Source organism: Perognathus longimembris, chromosome 2 (assembly GCF_023159225.1).
Source record: "Perognathus longimembris pacificus isolate PPM17 chromosome 2, ASM2315922v1, whole genome shotgun sequence".
Lineage (NCBI taxonomy): Eukaryota > Metazoa > Chordata > Mammalia > Rodentia > Heteromyidae > Perognathus > Perognathus longimembris.
The window spans coordinates 123,118,302-123,138,485 of NC_063162.1; the positions used below are offsets into that span (position 1 = coordinate 123,118,302).

The 20,184-nt window shown below is 33.3% G+C and overlaps 1 protein-coding gene and 1 non-coding gene across 3 annotated transcripts in view; one reads left to right on the forward strand and one right to left on the reverse strand.

Moving 5' to 3' along the window:
* Phf14 (PHD finger protein 14) overlaps window positions 1-20,184 on the forward strand; it is a 126,048-nt gene that overhangs the window by 74,258 nt on the left and 31,606 nt on the right. For both annotated transcript variants that reach the window (XM_048340085.1, XM_048340084.1), the window contains exon 17: window positions 16,537-16,654. In XM_048340085.1, the coding sequence (XP_048196042.1) occupies window positions 16,537-16,654 (118 nt within the window). The remainder of the gene's footprint in view (window positions 1-16,536; window positions 16,655-20,184) is intronic.
* On the reverse strand, window positions 3,486-3,609 carry LOC125347469. Its single transcript, XR_007210238.1, has one exon. It is a non-coding gene; the product is annotated as a U6atac minor spliceosomal RNA (small nuclear RNA).

A 20,184-nucleotide genomic window follows, 5' to 3' on the forward strand; every position in this document is an offset into this window, starting at 1 on the left:
ACATATGGTCTAATAACGACATTACATTTAAAGCCCTAGGCGAATTTTCTTGGGCGTGGCCACGTGGCTACTGTATATGTTCTTGATATATTGTATATTGTATATATGTCTACCTGACCTAGAGAAGAGATAGAAAAACAGGACGTAAGATATCACAAGAAATGTACACACTGCTCTACTATGTAACTGTACCCTTTTTGCACAACACCTTGTCAAAAAATTTGTGTTCAATTAATAAACAAATAAATTTAAAAAAAAGAAGGAAAAGGACAATGAGATATTTTGAGAGAGATGATACTTATGTAATTTTCATTACAAAACATTGTTACAGTTACTTTATTATTGTTGCTATTGTTATTCATCTCTTACTATGCCTAATTTCTAAATTAAGCTTTATCTTAGACATGTAAAAAAAAATCTATAGTGCAATCTCCAAGTTACCAGTTTGAATTATAATTAGGTGTCGTGGACCTTATTTGAAATTCCAGTTTAATTTTTTGTTGAATTAGAAATTTTAGGCTAGGAAAAAATATGGGTGATTGAGCTATTCTCAAACTTAGCCTGCCTTTTGAACCTTTTGATTAATAATCCTACCACTGTTCTTCAGTTTTTGTTTGAATACATTATAAATATGCATAATGCTAAAGGCTGAAAGTTGACCTTCCCTTCACACTGTCTTCAACTAACTGTACAGGGGATTTCAATTTAATATGTCCATTTAGGTGTACAGTGCATCCTGATCAGAATCACCCTTGCCATTCAAATTCTTAAAGTTCACTGTTTATGAGCCGTATCTAGCTCAGTGACTCCTTTGGTATGATTGCACTGAATGAAAGTCAATGAAGTGGATGCACTCCCAAACATAGTATGCTTGTCTCTTCTATTTCTGTTCTCGTCACCTTTCTTTATTCTTTGGTTGAAAAAACATGTGGAAAATGAAGACTTTAACTTTTAAATTTAAATGGAGATGTGCTGGTGTTGTTCTGTTCGGGGGCAATATTTCTGAATCTGCTTAATTTTCCTATAATGCATAATTTTCCTATAAAGCAAAGTTTGGTAATTTAAAAATATTTCAAGAACAGCCAGCTCACTGTTCATGAAAAGTAACGAACAAGCATAAATAAGCACACGGGACCCTAGGTTAGGTTCTGCACACACATCAGGCTTTGCTCATCATAAAAATAAGTTTATAAGAAAGAATTAGAAAGTAAGCTGAGTTTAATTGTTGTAAAGGTCATATGCAGAGGGATTACAGTTATGTAAGTAAGGTAATGAGTACATTTCTTTTTTGAACAGTGTCACTTCTTCCCTTACTTTTCTCCCAGTTTTTCCTTCCCAGCCCCCTTCTCCCACAAGTTATATAGTTCATTTTAACATAGTGTCTAGTGAATATCACTGCTTTATTTGTTCACACTTTTTTTTTTTTTTTCAGTCGAGGGGCTTGAACTTTGGGCCTGGGCTCTTTCCCTGAGTTCTTCAGCTCAAGGCTAAAGCTCTAGCACTTGAGCCACAATACCACTTCTGAATTTCTGGTGATTAATTGGAGATAAGAGTCTCACAGACTGCCTTTTTTTTTTTTGTCAGTCCTGGGGCTTAGACTCAGGGCCTGAGCACTGTCACTGGCTTCGTTTTTTTCTCAAGGCTAGCACTCTACCACTTGAGCCACAGCGCCACTTCTGGCCATTTTCTATATATGTGGTGCTGAGGAATCAAACCCAGGGCTTCATGTATACAAGGCAAGCACTCTTGCCACTAGGCCATATTCCCAGCCCACAGATTGGCTTTGAAATGCGTTTCTCAGATCTCAGCCTCTTGATTAGCTAGGATTACAAGCATGAGCCACTGGTGCCCCAACTTGTTCATACTTTGTCCCTGCCCCTTATCCTCCCTCCCCCAAGCCAATAAAGTTTTGTACAAGACTAAAGGTACAGAAATAAAAAACAGCAACAAAGGGGAAAACACAAAGAAACAAACATAAAAACACAAGGCAAAATAACAAAAAACCTTGTATTTCCATTTCTTGGAATTCATTCCAAATAACCATAATTTTGTATAGTTGTATGCATATAGCTGTTGAGCCTTTGTGATCCTTTCCTGAGATTATACTCGTTTGGTCTCATTGTGTGAATGTTTAGTGTCCTGTATAATTTATCATGTAAAAGAGTAATTTTTGTCTTTTACCGTCCATTGTGTTTACTTATGAATTTATAGACACATTCTAATTACAAAAATGAGGGAAAACCATGCAACCTATGTTTCTTTGGTCTTGGCTTACTTCGCTTAACATAATTTTTTCCAAGTCTTTCTATTTCCTTATGAAAGGGGCAATGTCATTCTTTCTGATGCAAGCATAGAATTCCATTGTGTACATCATATACCACACTTTCTTGATCCATTTGTCCATTGAGGGGCATTTGGGTTGATTCCATATCTCAGATATGGTAAACAAGGCTGCAGTGAACATGGTTGTGCTGGGAGTTTTAATGTGTACTTGTTTGTGATTTATTGGATAAATGCCCAGGAGTATAATTATTGGGTCATAGGGAAGCTCTATGTGTAGTCTTTTAAGGAACCTCCATAGTGCTTTCCAAAGTGGTTGAAGAAGGTTGCATTCCTACCAGCAGTGTAGTGGCTTCTGTTTTGACCACAACCCCACCAATAAGTTATTGTTAGTTTTTAAAAAAAATAATGGCCATTCTAAGTAAGGTGAGATAATGAAAAATTGTTGTTTTAGATTGCATTTTTTTATGGCCAGAAATACTGCACATTTCTTCATGCTTCTATTAGTAAAGTTCAAAAAGAGATGTTTAATTTTCAAGATATTCATATGTAGATAATGAAGATAGTCCAGCCATCATTGAATATTTGTTATTAATTTGATGTTCTGAAAGTGACTAAAAAAGCAGATATTTATTTGTTATTCCTTTTCTCCTATAACTAAACTGATTTGATGATTTTGGTAGATTTGTGAAATGTTAAGCTGCCTCATACTGAATGACCTTGACTTTCAAATCTTTATCAAAGCACTAAACAGTTAAGTAACTGTGAGTATTTCACAAATGTGTTTGCTAGGTACTATAGCTATTTGAGTATTTTTTTTTCATTTTCATTTCCTTATTGTTAAAGTGTTGTACAGATGGTTTACAGTTTCATACTTAAGGCAGTGTATACATTTCTTATCCAAGTTATTACCTCCTCCCTCATTTCCCCTCTCCCCCCCCATTTCCCTCTCTCCCATGAGTTGTACAGTTGGTTTACACCATATAGTTTTGTAAGTATTGTTGTTGCATTGGTTTTTTCCATCACTTGGAGTTCATTTCTCTTAGCATCATTGTATGTGTTCATATGGACATAACTATTGAGCTATTGTGATCGTCTGCTAGGGTTATCCTAGATGTGTACTAATTATTTCCAATGAGGGAAACCATAGAGTCTCTGGGGGTCTGGCTCACTTCATTTAATATGTTTTTTTTCTAAGTCCTTCAAAGAAATGATGTTTAGATGCCAGTAGCTGACAATGCCTTAACCATATGTGTGTTGTCAGGCCCAAGGGCCTCTTCGACATCCTTATCAGGGGAAGTGCTAACCTTCTCTCCTGTCATACAACACAGCTATTTGAGTATTTAAAACTTCTTTTTCTATTTCAGTGCAGAATGGACACATAATTAGTATGTAGAGAAAGCAGAATTCTGAACTTGGTATATGTTACATAGTGAAGTGTTGTATTTCTGGGGTAATTGGTTTTAGGGAATTAAACATTTAAAATTCAAGTACACATAGCAGGGAAATATTTCTCTTTTAATTTATTTCTCAGTAAAACACACTTCTTGAAATTTTAAAACATTTTTCCATTGCAGCGTGTTAACATTGCTTATACAAAAGAAAGATTTTTTAAGGCATTAATAATTATATTGATTATTTCAGTGGACTAAGACTATGGCCCCATTTCTGCTGTGGACTCGATGAATGATTTTGAACCAAGTTACACATAAAATTTTCTCATTTGTAAAATAAAGGAGTTTTACTTCCTTTTTATAACTTTTATAACTGGGGAATTCTAAAGTAATCAACCTCCAATTCTGAAAATGATCTTGAGTCTATACTCTCCCCCATTAATCCAGTGCTTGAATTATCTACCCAGCATTATTACTAAGCAGGAGAGAGAGCACAGGCTTCTACCAGAAACAGAGGTGTAAGTCCTCTGCATTTTGAAGCAGTTCTTGTTACAAATTGAGTTTCTGTCTCAAAGTGAGCTAGTGTTTTTTTCTGTAAAAATTTCAACACTCATATTAAAATGGAGCAGGTATAAGTAACTGCTAATAGAAATAAACTATATTTTCCTTCCCTCCCTTCCCCCATTCACCTTCTCTTTTCTCCCTCTCTCCCTTCCTTCCTTCTTCCTTTCATTACTTTACTTGAGTATCCTGTTTCATATATTACTCCTGCAATGGGGTTCTGGATTATTGTGTTTTGTATTGAGTTGGATGTATGGAACACATAATATTAATGAAATAAAAGATAAGATTTATTTGAATGTAAGATTAGATACAAGTTTGAGAGTTAATAATATATTTGGAATCTGTGGTATAATGTGTAAGAATCTCACATATTTTTAAAACTTTTGTAATTCAACCTCAGATAATTGTCATTTGAAAAGTCTTTTTGGCATGGGATATACAACATTTCTATATATAATTTTCTTTATGTCCCAAACTCTTATCTACAAGATGTGCTACCTCATTCAGTTCTTTCTCCATTTTAGATATAGGGTAACTGAGATACCTAGACACTGAGCATTTAACATGAAAATAAATTGTTCCAAGTATATATTAAAACTACATTTTGTAAATTCTCACATAGAGCAGAACTTCTTTTTTTTACAAGAACAGAACTGAGGGATTTGACTAATCTTTTGGCCTTCTTCCTATTAGTTAGCCAGGGATGTTTAAAGACTATGATGTTCTAGTGCGTTCCATCATCTAGCGTTCACCCTACAACCTTAAAAAATAGATAACTGATTTTGTCCTGATTCTTTTTCTTTGGATGAGGAACCTGAGAATTACTTTCCTAAGATCATATATCTAGAAATGCGCAAAGCCAGAGATTGATTTTAGGCAATCTTCACTATACATCCCATGTACAAACTGTTAGGCATAATACCTTGGCTCTAGCATAAGACATATGGCTTCAGCATATTTGAACTGTTTACATTATTTACATGTACTTTAACATATTTGACTCTGATGGGGCAGGTGACATGGATGCTTCTTTTGGCAGTAATTCCAGAAATACTATGTGCAAAATACTTTGGTGTAGCTAGTGATGTATGCATCAGTGAAGACTTGAAAAATAATGAATTTTTTTCTTTCTTTAAACAAATCTGTAAGTAAGTTTTTAGGTACATACTGAGTAAATGCAAAGCCAGAACTTGTTTGTTTGTTTGTTTTTAAATTAAAATACTATAGACTTTTGTTCTAGCAGTAGAGGAGCCAACATGAGGTACAATGTTCATTCTGGTATTAGCAAAGTTTTGAAATATTAAATGAAATTTGGGTTGGAAGAATTTAGCAATGGTTATTTAGCTTTCTCCCAGCTCATATTCTACTTGGATTTAAAGTTTAAAGCAAGCTTTCATAATAAATTTATTCATATTCAGATGAATATCAAAGTCAAATAGAAATACTTTTTCATTATATGTGCATAAAATTAAGTTTATTATGGTATTATAATAAATTACATGGTTGCTTCCTCTTGCATTATGCTTTTTCAGTAATGTTTCACCAGAAGACAAAGGGCTTGGGAAAGTATCAGGTTCAGAATATGCTCTGACCTCTTCATTTGTAGGCTGAAGTGCTGAGAAAAATTAGCACATTTTATACTACTCAACATGAAAATTCAGCTCTTTGTATTATTTCTCATATGTTTGTAAATCATTTCTCTGGAAGTTGTTTCACCTTATATTCTTTTTTCTTTGTAATTCTTTATAATTTTGTTTTCACTTTCTTTGGAAGTTACTCAGTTTGGCATGACAGGTCTTCATAGTGCTTTGCTTTTCTGTGTGCCACTTTTCACTTTCTTTTTCTCAATGGAACTTAGAAGCATTAAACACATCGCTCCAATATTTAAATATTAAAGCAGACACATCGTATGATGTTTGACTCCTTGGCAGATGCATGTTATCTATACAGATCTAAATATTTGAAAGAAAATGTACGTATTAATGTTTATCACAAATTTTACTTCTAGTCAAAGCCCCTATAAGATTTCTCCTCTGAAAATAAAGATACTAAGGTAGTAAATGGTGATAACAAAATATTTTTTAATAAAGTCTTGTTTTAAAAAAAGGAGTGTAAGAATAAGGAATATTTCCTCCTTGAGACTGTATTTGAGTATAGCTAGCACTGCATTATAGAAGTTAGGTTTTTGTTTTTGTTTTGCTCTCCAGCATAATTGCATGCTGTGTACTCAAGCATTGTTAAATTGCCATATTTTGAGGGGAAAAAAAGCAAATTGCAATTTTACTGATCAATTTTATATTTAACTTTAGAAACGTAAGCCCTTAATCTGTTTATTTGTTGTTGTTTTAGTAAAATAGATTTATTTTGATAACCAAAACTAATAATAATAATACAAGAGGAGGCAACTCAGAGTTTCAAAAGACATAGTTCAGTTTTAAACAGAGAGAGCCTATACAAGATCATGGCATTTAGATTTATGTTCTCTATGTCTTTGGACCAATCATATGTTATTTTGAATCTACTGTGGTATTATTAGTATGTTTCTTAAGACATAGTGCAGAGTTGCTATGATCTTTCAATGTTAATGTTCTTTTCTTATCACTTTACTGTGTAGATACCCTTCATGAGACCCAACTCTGCCACAGCTCGTCCTCGGAGGCAATCCCGGAAACCACTTTTATAAGTGTGATTTAAAAAAAAAAAAGTGGATAAGTGTACTCTCAATTGAGTACATAAACTAAAGGAGAACAGCTATCTTGTCCTTCCCATAAGTTTATCACTACAAAAAGTTGCTTTTGCTTGTCAGGTTTGGATAGAATGTGCTTGGTTTGTTACTTGGGCTGACAAGGCACTTAATTTACTGGTATGGATTTTTTTTTGTGGGGGGGTTGGTTTCCTCCCCCACTAATCAGAAATATTTTTGCACTAATCAGAAATATTTGATATGTGCGTTGCTGAAAAGTATTGGAGAAATATCTTGTCAGAATTGTCCTATTAAGTAAATGTCTTTCCCTCTTGCTTTTTTGGCAAATGCTATACAGTGTTTGGACTCACTGAAGAGTTGTAGAAACCTGTGGCACATAAATGCTCTATGCTCTTGCTGTTGTTGAACAGTACCAGTAACAAACAAGAGAGACAATGCTTTCCATTAATGTGCTAATCGGTTTTACCCTCCTTACTCTATATATTCATATATAAAATGCTGCTGCATTGGGGAACAAATATAGACTCCTATAGCAAACCTTATTTCTACATACAATTTCAGCAAAAGTGAAAGACTTGTGAAATATGTGACATTTTACTTTGGACTCACAGTGTGAAAGCACTTATATTAGCATGAAATTTTTATGTTAGATTTTAGGCTTATAAATACAAATATATCTGTGTTAGTCTCTAGATATTTTTAGAAATACCTCAGTTTAATTCTTATTGTTTTTTTAAATATGAATGTTATGTGTTCAGTATAATTATCTTTCAACCATAATTATGAAGTTATGATTGGGAGGGGAGTGTGGGAATTACAAAGCTTGATTATACAACCGTCCAGCTGAAAGATCTTCATCAACATCAGTATCTTTCCAGAAGTTTACACAATTAAAATTTGATCTTCAAGCTTTAATCAGCCAGTCTTAAGTCAACGACAGAAATATATTGAATATTCCATCACTCAATCTTGAACTGATTTAGAAAAGACTCTGGTGAAATTGAAATGCAAATATACATGTAAATTGTCAACATGTCTGTTGGAATTTCCTGATTTGTAAATGTGATTTTGGATCTCTTTCCAGTTATACTGGAAAACTGGAAGTAATTTAAACTGTAGTAATAGAGTAGTCAATGTTATTGATAACCAAACACAAATGTAATTATAAAGTTTCTGTATATTAGTAACCTATAGCTATAGGGACTATATGGTTGGTTAAGATGTCTAATAAAGTCATACATGTCTGAAGTTGTTTCACACACATTGGAGAAAATATTAATAATGATTAGTTCTCATTAGCAAAAATTAGTAAGCTCTTTTTAAGCATATAAAAAGATTAAGTTTAAAGAAAAGTTGTTATTTATTGTTATGCCTAAACTCCATCTAATATTAAGAACTATGACAATATTTTCTGAGTGAACTACATTAATGTATTAGGTCTTGACTCCCTTGTAGTATATGATGAGGAAGTACTGATGGTTATTTTACTTTCCATTGATCTTTCTTTCTCTGTTTCCCCTGTTTCATCCTTCCTTTCCTACTTCCACTTCCCTTCCTTCCCTCCTCTTCCTCTTTTCTTCTCTCTTTTTTTTTTCTTTTTTTGAGCTTTTAGGCTATTGTGGTTTTGGTGTCACTGTCAATCGAAAACCTTTTCACCTAGATTCTACTTAAAATACTCCTTGACAGATAGCATGGCAATGCTCTGTCTTGAAACTTTCAGTGTGGTGGATATGCTCTTTTATGTTTGATCCTAGTCCTAAGAATCTATGCTACACATTGCAAATATCGGCTGCCTAATTTATAAGCCCATAACATCTGCAAAACTGTATCACTTATGAAGGGAGGAGAATTTCTCCAAATAATCTCCTAAACACAGCAGCTTTTCTACAATATAAAATTAACCCATCCATAATTGATCCATTGCCATTTATTTACTGTGTTTAAGCTAATACTACTTAATTACTTTTATTTCATAAACATAAGAGAAAATATAATGGCATATCAGGTGTCTGATAGTTATTTGGTGCAGAGTAGGGAAAGGAAGAAACACGGACATAATCAGGAACTGTTACATCTTTGAAATGCCAAAATGATGATATAATTAATAATAAATAGTAATGATTCTCAGATTTTATCATGCATCACTATCACAGGAAGCCTTTTTTTTTGAAACTCATGGGTGTCCTGTGCCCTTCCTTGTCCTCTCTCCCTCTCTTACTCTTTCTGTCTCTCTGTCTCTGTCTCTGTCTCTCTCACTTTTGGTTGGGCGTGGTGCTTGAATGCAGTGCCTGGGCATTGTCCCTGAGCTATTTTGCTCAAGGCTAGCTTTCTATCACTTTGAGCCATAGCACCACTTCCAGTTTTTGAGTGGTTAATTGGAGATAACAGTCTCATGGAGACTTTCCTGACCAGGCTGTGACTCTGAAGTCCAATTCTCAGATCTCAGCCTCCTGAGTAGCTAGGATTACTGGCATGAGGCACTAGCACCTGGCCACCTTCTGCTTATTATATATCTTCCTCTCTCCCTGGAGTTTCTGACTACAGGTCTGAGATGAGGACTAAAAATTATCCTTTATAACAAATTCCCAGATGATGCTGATTTTTATGGCCAAGGACACAGCATCAAGTACCATTTATATAGTATTAAAAAAAAATTACCGGGTTGTACTCATCATTCATTAATAATAAGTCTCCTTAAAAGAACCCTGAGATTTTCAGAAATAGTTGTTTTTAGACCATAAGGCTTATAGTAGTTTCCTCTATAACACTTTAAGTATAACTTCTTTCTTTCTTCATTTTTTTTTTTTTTTTTTTTTTTTTTTTTTTTTTTTGCCAGTCCTGGGTTTGGACTCAGGGCCTGAGCACTGTCCCTGGCTTCTTTTTGCTCAAGGCTAGCACTCTGCCACTTGAGCCACAGCGCCACCTCTGGCCATTTTCTATATGTGTGGTGCTGGGGAATCGAACCCAGGGCTTCATGTATATGAGGCAAGCACTCTTGCCACTAGGCCATATTCCCAGCCCCACTTCTTTATTTTTAATAGTTAAATGTTTATTTTTAAATGAGAACAGCATTGTTTTAGATATGGAAAACAATCAGGACACATAGCATTTACCCGAATTTGCCAATGGCATAGTGTTATATTTCAACATGGAAACAGAATTTAATCTTAGCCTTTATTTACTTTAAGCTTAGAAATTATAGTTTTGCACCATTTATGTGTCAATCATTTGTTTCTTGAGTGTTTATTTGACTATATTTACATTAAAAATAGATTGCTAAAAAATAAGGAAAATATTACATTCATTATCCTGTTTTCTTATTCTTATATCTGACTATTTAATGAAATCCTTGTAGGTTCTAGGATTCAAAGCCAGGGCCTATGAATGCTAAGCAATAGTATACTACTGAGCTGTCTATCCCCTGTGAGATAACACCACTGTCTTCAAACATTTAAAGTTACTTACTTAACTCACTTTTTTTTTTTTTACTGGATTCATAACATGGAAATATTTTATGAATTTTTCAGTAAGGTCTGTTAAAAATGCAAATGGACTCTGCAGCAGAGTAGAATACCTACATTATGTCAAACTGAATTTTCATTTTGTGAAACCACTCTTGACAGTTAAAACTGTTTCAAAAAATTTAACTTAGAATTGCATGCATGTGATGGCAGAATTTTTTTCTTAACCTGTCGGATTCATCACTTTGTAAATGCACATAGCATAAAGGGTTGTGATTGGAGACAGGTATGCTTTGTAAATACTTCTTTACAAAAATGTAAGACTTAGTGCTCACTGCTGGATTTTCTGTAGGCCTGCAGACAAGATTTACTGCTGTTCAGGTACATAAGATGTAATGAAATTGGAGGCTCATGCTGGGCTTCCTAAATAAAATGAGATTGACCCCTAGCCGTTATCTCATTTATCTGATTTACCTTGAAAATCAGGACCTACACTATTGATTAGAGCTTAATTAGTTAATTATGAACAAGGAAATACCAAGTTATATGGAGCTTGAACACAGCAGGTTGTTCTGCTGAAAAGTGTCCAAGGGCATGAGCAGATGGAGATCAGTTTATAAAAGAACAAAGCAGACAAATTTCAGGTATGAAAATGTCGAATCATTCTCTCATGCTGTGAAGAGATAGTTGACCTTATTGTATATTTTCTTCTGAGTTGCTTTGTTTAATGGCTTATTTTTTAATTTCATTTTTAATCTTGTAACTGGGCTGCTGCAGATGCAGATAACTGAACAGATTCTAAATGGGTTTGAATTTTGATAATAGCCAAATATTTCTCAAATTAATATACCTTCATGTGTAAAGAAATTTTCATCTGTTTTGCTTCATTATTGCCTGTTGTAGAAATCAATAGTGGCATTAATGAAATATGTTCAGGTCTTCTACTTTAGTCTTGTTTCTGATTATTTTGTATGAAAAATGTGGTTTGCACTATAACTGTAAATTGTAAGGAATAAAATGTTGTATTTATTAACAGTATTATAGTATTATCAGAATGTAGAATTTTGTGAAAGCTTGAATTATTTTAAAAGTGACCTAGATAATTGGCCATAATTCAAATTTTATTCATCTATTAAGATGTTCATTGGAAATACTGGCCACTGTTCAGTGAAGCAATCTATCACTACTAGTTATTAGATTTCTATGTTTGAGCTGCTAGTGAGGTTTTTAGGTAATGGTAATCAATACTCAATACTTAATTTTTAAATTTTTATTTTATGAATTCTATATATATATATATATATATATATATGTGACAAAATGTCAAAAAATTCAACCCATCAGTTCTGTTGATACTTATTTTTTAGGTAAGCAAGTAAGATGGTATACATTTTTCGAGTGAATTCTTGATTTAGCTTGTGTAGACTTGGAGTGAATTGAAGTAAAATGACATAAAAATAACCATACGTATCAACATCAACTTGGTAAAAAAAATGTATACCCTTTTTGAAGTCTGTGCTAAAGTTTCTTCCCCATGTTCAGTTTATCATCTGGATATAAATTATTTGCATAGGAATTCCACTGAACTGTTTCACTTTTTAAAAAGTAGTTGCTTACTCATTAGTTACTTCCCTAATGAGGTTATCATTTGGAAATCAGAAGTTAAAGAAATGCATCAGCTGTTTCTTTTTTGTTTGTTGACAAATTGTTAGTAATAGTAAGCACCTGACAGAATTCTTGTTGTATGATTATATCACATATGAAGATAAATCATTCTCTTCCTCTCCTTTGTCTAGGGTGCTATAATTAATCATAATGCTAAGTAAGTATTTCAAATACATATCAAACTATGTGTATGTGGTCACTGCCTTTTATGAACTCACTGTGTAGGAGGCCATATAGAACTGCTTCATTATTTGTATCTGTATCCAACATTAATATACTATATAGGGAGTTGTGTTTTGTAAGAGTATAAACAGTCAGATTTTGTTTAATCTTATAGATAAGAGTCATTTGATTTCAATAGTGATAATGTAGTACACAATGTTTATTAGAAGTTTTAAAGAAACTTCCTGAACACTCCAGTTTACATTTTATTTTAAAAAATCAAATGTTTCTTTTTAGGTTAGTTTTATATTCTCATTAGTATTTTTAAAGCACTATCTATTTCATAATGTACTATTGGCATAATAATGTATTATAATAAGTACATAGATATTTGTGTTGTTTAATAATAAACTATATTGCATAATAGCACTATACTTTGTGGGCCAGTGACTCTTTTTGTAAGCTTTTAAAAATGCTTTATTTGCTATTTTTGATATACATATGTTATAGCCAGTGCTACAATTTAGTTAGTGTTAAGCATAAATTAGATACAGAAATCATAGTTAAAATTAATAACTAACTCTGTGACAGCCTTAAGGTAGCAGATGATTATAGGCTTATATAAGAATATGGATTCTTTAGTTTTTTTAAGTCATAGGTTGAAACACAGCCAGAATTTGTTGGCTAAGAAGATTTGATAAACTACAGAGTGTTATGTTCATGTTTGTATGAAGTAAATGATCTAGTATTTGGATCATCTCTACATAGCTCTTTGATTTCAAGGGTTCTCATTGGTATCTCTTAGTTTGTTCATTGTATATTAATTCTTACAGTTTCACGTAGCGTTCACTTGTGTTATTCAGGACATTATTGTTAATGGAAAACAAAGCTGTGGATTTTTTTTCACCATCTTCTAAGGTAGAAACAGTGAGACCTTCTCTTTTATTAAAAAAAATTATTTTCTTGTGGAGTTGCCATTTAACCAAGCAGTTTCTGAATACTATGTACCTTGATCAGTGTCTCCCTTTACAACATTCTCACCCCACTTCGACCCACCTCTTCCCATACTTTTGTTAATTTTGTAGTGAGATCTTTTACACATGGAAATAATTTTAGAGATCTCTAAAATGACCTTGTTTGTATATTTGTCTATCAGTAGTTGACTTACAAGACTAGGCTATTTGCTTTCCTTTTTCTTTTTAATTGTCTCTCGGATTTTGGCAAAAGATATGAACATTAAGTACTCCTTTTTTCTTTTTAGCCTTATAGTTGCATTTTTACTCAGTGATGAGTAAGCTAGAATGTTAGAGAACTGCCCTATCATCATTAGTTCCCTGAAATCATAAAAAAATATATTAGTGTTTTACATGTCCCCTAAGACTTTCTGAAAGGTAAAACAATGAAGTAATCAATGAATAGGATATGATCATTAAAAAATATCATGTAATTCAGATTTATTTATTTTTTGGTTGGTTTGGGGCTTGAACTTGGAGCCTGGGCACTGTCCCTGGGCTGTTTTGCTTAAGGCTAATTCTCTAACATTTTGAGCCACAACATCACTAAGGGGTTTCTGGTGGTAAATTGGAGGTAAGCGTCTCATGAAGTTTCCTGCTCAGCCTGGCTTAGAACCGTGATTTTCAGATCTCAGCTTCCTGAGTAACTAGGATTATAGGCATAGGTCACCAGCCCCAGACTCAGTTGTTTTTCTTAATGAGGACATTAAACTTCTCATTTTCCCTTTCTGATAGTTCTTAAGCTAAAGATAAAGATAACTTTATTGTACAAACACATAGTTGAAACTGGAACAGACTGGAACTATATAAGTGTAACAAACTTGTCCTTCATTTATAAGTTGGGTATTAGTAAATATCACTTTTCTATATGTAGATGAAAATAATAATTATGATTTACTTCTACATTTATCATATTATTACCTTTGATTGTACACTAAAATAATTTCCAAATTAGAATGCTGTTGTAAAATAAATTACTTTGTTATTCAGTATGAACTAAAAAAATATTAATATTGTCACTCTCTTTGCTAGTGAAGAACTAGGATCACTGGCTGTCTGAATCATAAAACATTTTTGCCTAAAAACCTTGCAGTGAAGGAAAAAATATAGTTGACAACCAAAGTTGAACCCATTTGCTTAACATAACAGAAATGATCAATTTCTTGTCTTTGTACTGTCAGTTTGCATACTCTTAATAGTTTCAGTAGTCTGATTTCTGAGTCAACAATTATTGATAGGAAAAATCATACTTCAACACACTGATAGTATCATGAAGTAATGGTCAGCAGTTTTTAAGCAAGTGAGGACTGTGTAGACCTGGAGTAGTTGAACATAAGAATTCAAACCAAGCTGGTTGCTGGTTTCTCATGGTTATAATCCTAGTTACTCAGAAGGCTGAATTCTGAGGATTGTAGTTCAAAGCCAACTCGGGCAGGAGATGCTATGAGAATCTTATCTCCAATAAACTACTCAGAAAAAGCTGGAAGTGGTACTGTGGCTCAAGTGGTAGATCACTAGCCTTGAGCAAAAGAAACACAGGGGAAGAGCTCAGGCCCTGAGTCAAAGCAAAGGATCAAACCCCCCTTCCCTTCCCCTCCCCCCCCAAAAAAAGAATTCAAACCAAACAACAGATTAACTGTATTGCTAACCATCCACCCTTGATATATATGTAGGAGCAACTGTACTTCACATTGCTGGCCTTCAGGTGATCTAAAGAGAATGGACTGCATTTAATATAACCCCTCAATGAAACAAATAATGTGTTTCTTGTAAGATTTCTTATCAGGGATTTTTGAAATAATAATTTTCATATTTGAAGGAAGCTGCATACTTTCAGTTATGGATGTAGATGCAACCTTCTCATTAAGTCAGAAATGCTTTTCCACTGAAGGTTTATGCCTTCCCATTTAATGTAATTGGAATATTGGCTACTGAAAGGTAAAAGTTGTTGGAAGAACTATAGAGAAAAAAATGATGACATGACAGTGCCATTATTTTTGCCATAAATTTTTAATCTGAGTCACTTGGCGAAATTGCTTAATTTTCTGCATCTCTTTACTCCTTGGGAGGTTAGGCTTTAACAACATGGTAGACATTTTAGTATGAACGTAGATTCCTAGTTTTCTTTATTGTGATGATTTTTAAAGCCTATTGATTTTCTTTGTGTGGTATTCACATACAAATAACTCCTTCTATTTGCATAATAAAGACTATTGAATAATTTTGTATTTTATAAATAACATGTTTTGTAAAATTTCTGTTGATTTTTGACTTTAAAAGTTTTACATCAGTAAATAAGAAATAAAGAATCTGATGGATTAAGAAATGATTTTCCAATTTGTAAGACAGCACAAAGAAAATAAGGAATATGATCCTTTCTATAAAGTGTAAACATTTTTGTTATTTGTTGTTAATTTTGGTCTTGTTATTCCAATTGATGCAAAATTCATTTTACACAACACTGAAATAATACAGATTTTTCTTCATTGTCAGCAGGATGAGATTGTCTGAAACGAAGAATAGGTATGATAGTTTTCTTAGATTTTGTACATTATAGGAGACACGACACTATCATAACATTTCCTAGTAAGTTTTCAAATGTGCTAGGAAGTACATTGAAAAATGAAAAGCACAGAAAGACTGATAGATAATCTTGCGAGTAGATTTAGATTCTCAGTGGTTTTTTTAATCTCTTTATAAACTTAAATATTCTCTTACTTAAAAAATGCTTAACATGGAAAGATTGTATTCATTTGCTGTTAGAATGCATCAAAACTTAAAAGTGCATTTATAATCTAACTGGAGGAGAGAATTAAGGCATAAATTATATAACATCAATTGCAGTTTAGAAGTCTGTAAAGTTCCAAAACTTTAAAAATAATTACAATGTGTTCATTTGAATTAATAACCTTGAATTATTTATATCTTATATTAGTATATGTTTTCAAACTGTCTAAAGGACAAATAATTCAGCTTTAAATTGAAATAGTTATGGTTCTTAGTTTTTAGCACATGTGATTATATTTTATATATACATCCATTCATATACCCATATTTCTAATATCAAAATTTTTTGAATGAAACTTATTTTGTCAATTTATTATGGTTTCATTATTTTCCCTAAAAGTTTATTACAGGTTTAGATTGTTTTTGTCATACATATTAATGTAATAATCATGAGCAAAGGGTAGAACAGTTGAAATGTAAAGTTGAAATGTATACACAGTGATTTTTTTTGTCTTTGAAATGTTTTTAAATTGTTTAGAAATTCTATAAATCTGTTTATGTTGCAGGTGTGATGAATGCAGACTTTGTTACCATTTTGGCTGTTTGGATCCTCCTTTGAAAAAGTCCCCTAAACAAACAGGCTATGGATGGATATGTCAGGAATGTGATTCTTCATCTTCCAAGGTAAGGCAGAAATTTCTGTAAGATGTCTAACAAAATGAACTCCAGGAAGGTGGAATTTGAGGTATGTGTTGGCGGGGGGAGGGCATGAAGTCAAGGGGAGAGGGGAGATGTATGAAGAGAGGAAGGGTGGGAGTAATCAAAATATATATAAAGGAAAATGGAGCCAGGTAATTTGAAGGGATGGATGGGGTTGAGAAAGATGGGGAGACTGATGAAATGGATGACATTGAGCAAGATGCATCATACTCAGATTGACATATTGAATTAAACCCCTTTGTACATCTACTTAAGAGACAATGTTTTTTGTTGTGTTTTTTTTTTTTTTCACCAGTCCTGGGGCTTGAACTCAGTGCCTGAGCACTGTCCCTGGCTTCTTTATGCTCAAGGCTAGCACTCTACCACTTGAGCCACAGCGCCACTTCTGGCTTTTCCTGTGTATGTGGTGCTGAGGAATCAGACCCAAGGCTTCATGTGTATGATGAGGCACGCACTACCACTAGGCCATATTCCCAGACCCAAGAGACTTTTTTTTAAAAAATGAAAGCTGGGGGTGGGGGTGGGGGTGGGGGAACACACTCAAAAAGTCTGTAAGAAAAAGGATTTGTTCTATTCACTGTCAGCTTTTCCCTATCAGAGCTCTAGCTTCATTGCTTTAAAAACAAGTGGAATATGAATGACGATTGTTTTAAGTATACAGTGATGTTGTTGCCCTTAAATTAAGGAGGAAAACCCTCAAACTCTAGTAAAGGTATACATTTCCATAATGGAATTTTAGCTGTTTTGTGTAGTCTCCATATTATTGTAGCATATTCTATAGTGTCCTAGTAGACAAAGTCATTTTCTGCTACTGTGTGACATAGAGTCTGGCAGAAAAATTGTATCCTCACTCATGAGAAATTATTTTAGCCAACAGGCTAATGAGTGAAATTTAATTTTACTTTATGGGTGTTCATCTTAAAATATAGAGACTATATTGTGGATATGTTTATAAGGTCTGTTCTTTAAAAAAGGGATTTTCATATAATAAATCTTTAGGGTTTGAAGAGGTGTTTAGTTGGTAGAGCACTAGCTTTATAAAAGTATGTTATGGGTTTGACTCTTGATCTTGTACCTAAGAAAAAACAAGAAATAATTTTTAACATTTAAGTCAGCCTAAAGGCTGACGATTTAAAAAGTGTAGAAACCTGTAGTTTAAGACTATGCATATTTATTTAAGATTTGTGAAAGAATAGCTAGATTCTTGAGTTTTTTTTTTTACCAAAAATATTGAGTAAATTTGAATGAATAAATTATGGTCATCAATAGGTTAATGAAATTGTCCTCCCTTAAAAAAAAAAAAGGAATGGAGACCAGGTGTGGTCACAAGATTGTAATCTCAGCTGTTCCAGATCCAGAAGCAGGATTATGAGTTCAAGGATAGCCTAGGCAATGTTTGTGAGACCATATCTCAAAAAACAGTGACCAAAGAAAAGGCTAAGGACATAACTCAAGTTCAAATGGGAGATCATGGGTTCAATCCCCAAAGCCACAAAAAAAAAAAAAAGAAAGAGGGAAAGAAAGAAAGAAAGAAAGAAAAGAAGGAAGGAAGGAAGGAAGGAAGGAAGGAAGGAAGGAAAAGAAAGAAAGAAAGACAGGAAGGAAGGAAGGAAGGAAGGAAAGAAAGAAAAAGAAAAGAGAAAAGAAAATTCAGTGAAGGTTAAAGTCTATAGTAGTATATACATGAAATTTTCTTCAGTGCCACTTAAATGCTTTTTTTTTTGGTTTTAGAGTAATTAAGCTTAATATAGAATTCTCTTTAGATCATGGCATTGAAAATATGCTCTATTGCTCACTAAAATGATTTGCTCTGGTTTAACAAAGAGGCCCTCTGTAAGTTTTTTCTTTTTCTTATTAAACTACAGATATAATGCTGTGTGTATTCTACCTACATGTGATTTTGATTGGTAATGGTGTTAACTTTAATTTATTGATTGGCTAATTTTTCTATTTTCTCTTTGTAATGAGTAAGTTATTTGTGGTGATGAAACCTGAAACTATGTAAATGTCCAATTTATCAAATTATTACTTTTTTTTGTATTTGGTAGGTTATACCAGTTATTATCATTATTTTGATGGTCAAATTGTTTCTAACTTGACTTATGCTTTTCTATTCTTATTCTTGGAATCATTTTAGCTCTTCAAAGAAATTTCCTTCTAATGGAGAATAGTGTTTGGTAGCCAAAGTCTGATGAGCTGTTTGATACTAGAATGATATTCTTTTTGTTGTTGTTGGTGGTGGTTGTGAGGCTCTACTACTTTGAGCCACAGATCCACTACCAGTTTTTGAGTGGTTAAAAAAAAAAAGATAAGAGTCTCATGGGGACTTTTCTGTCTAGGCTAGCTATTAACCTTGATTGTCAAATCTCAGCTTCCTGAGTAGCTAGGCACGAGCCACTGGTGCCTGGCCTGAATGATGTTTCTTAGTAGATAAAGACAAGGACTAGATGTATGCAGATAGATTCCTAGGCATGCACATTTATATCTATACTTGCCCTTTTAGATACTGAAGAAAGATTAGTTTTCTACCTTTTTATCTTTGTAACTCCTTTGACAGAAAACTGGCTCTAGTTTCCATGAACATATATTCCTAGATGTTTACTCGTCTCATTTAGAAACAGTTTCTTGTTATATGCTACCTGTTCATCACATGGGCCCTGTTTGAAATGTTCAGAAGGTGGATAGAAAGAATGGGGGTGGGTATTTATATATTTTACATGGCTCATAAGTGATTTTATGAGTTATCATGCATAGCATATTTTACCTATTTTATAAAATCTTCACTTTATTCAAAACTTAAAATTAACTTTTAAAAGTTTTAAAAACAAATATGTAACAATGCATATAACGTAAGCCAAGTAAACATTGTGACATTTTAGCATTAAATATAAGGAGTAAAGTATACTTAGTATTGTATTATTTGTTTAAAAAGAGTATATACTTCAGGGGCTGGGAATATGGCCTAGTAGTAAAGTGCTTGCCTTGTATACATGAAGCCTTGGGTTCGATTCTTCAACCCCATATATACAGAAAAAGCCGGAAGTGGCGCTGTGGCTCAAGTGGTAGAGTGCTAGCCTTGAGCAAAAAAAAGCCAGGGACAGTGCTCAGGCCCTGAGTTCAAGCCCCAGGACAGGCAAAAAAACCCCAAAACAAACAAATAAGAAAAGGTATACTTCATTATTCAGTGTTTTTCTAGGCTAAACTTCATATAGCTCTTAATAACTTGTGTCCACTGAACCCCTCCAAATAATACTGTCTTAGCATGATTAAGTGAACACATGTAGACATTCTTTAAAAAGTGCTTTGTCTACCTCATATATATTTACAGGCTACAGTTGGGGCCTTAAGTGTACATCATGTGCTTTATTGAGATGGTGCTAGTTACTGATGTTCTATTTTTTCACCCTTGTTTCAGCTGTTTTATGGGAAGCTGTATAATGTACATGATAGGCCATTATCCAAGTACTACAAGATGAGCTGTCTTAATTTGAAGA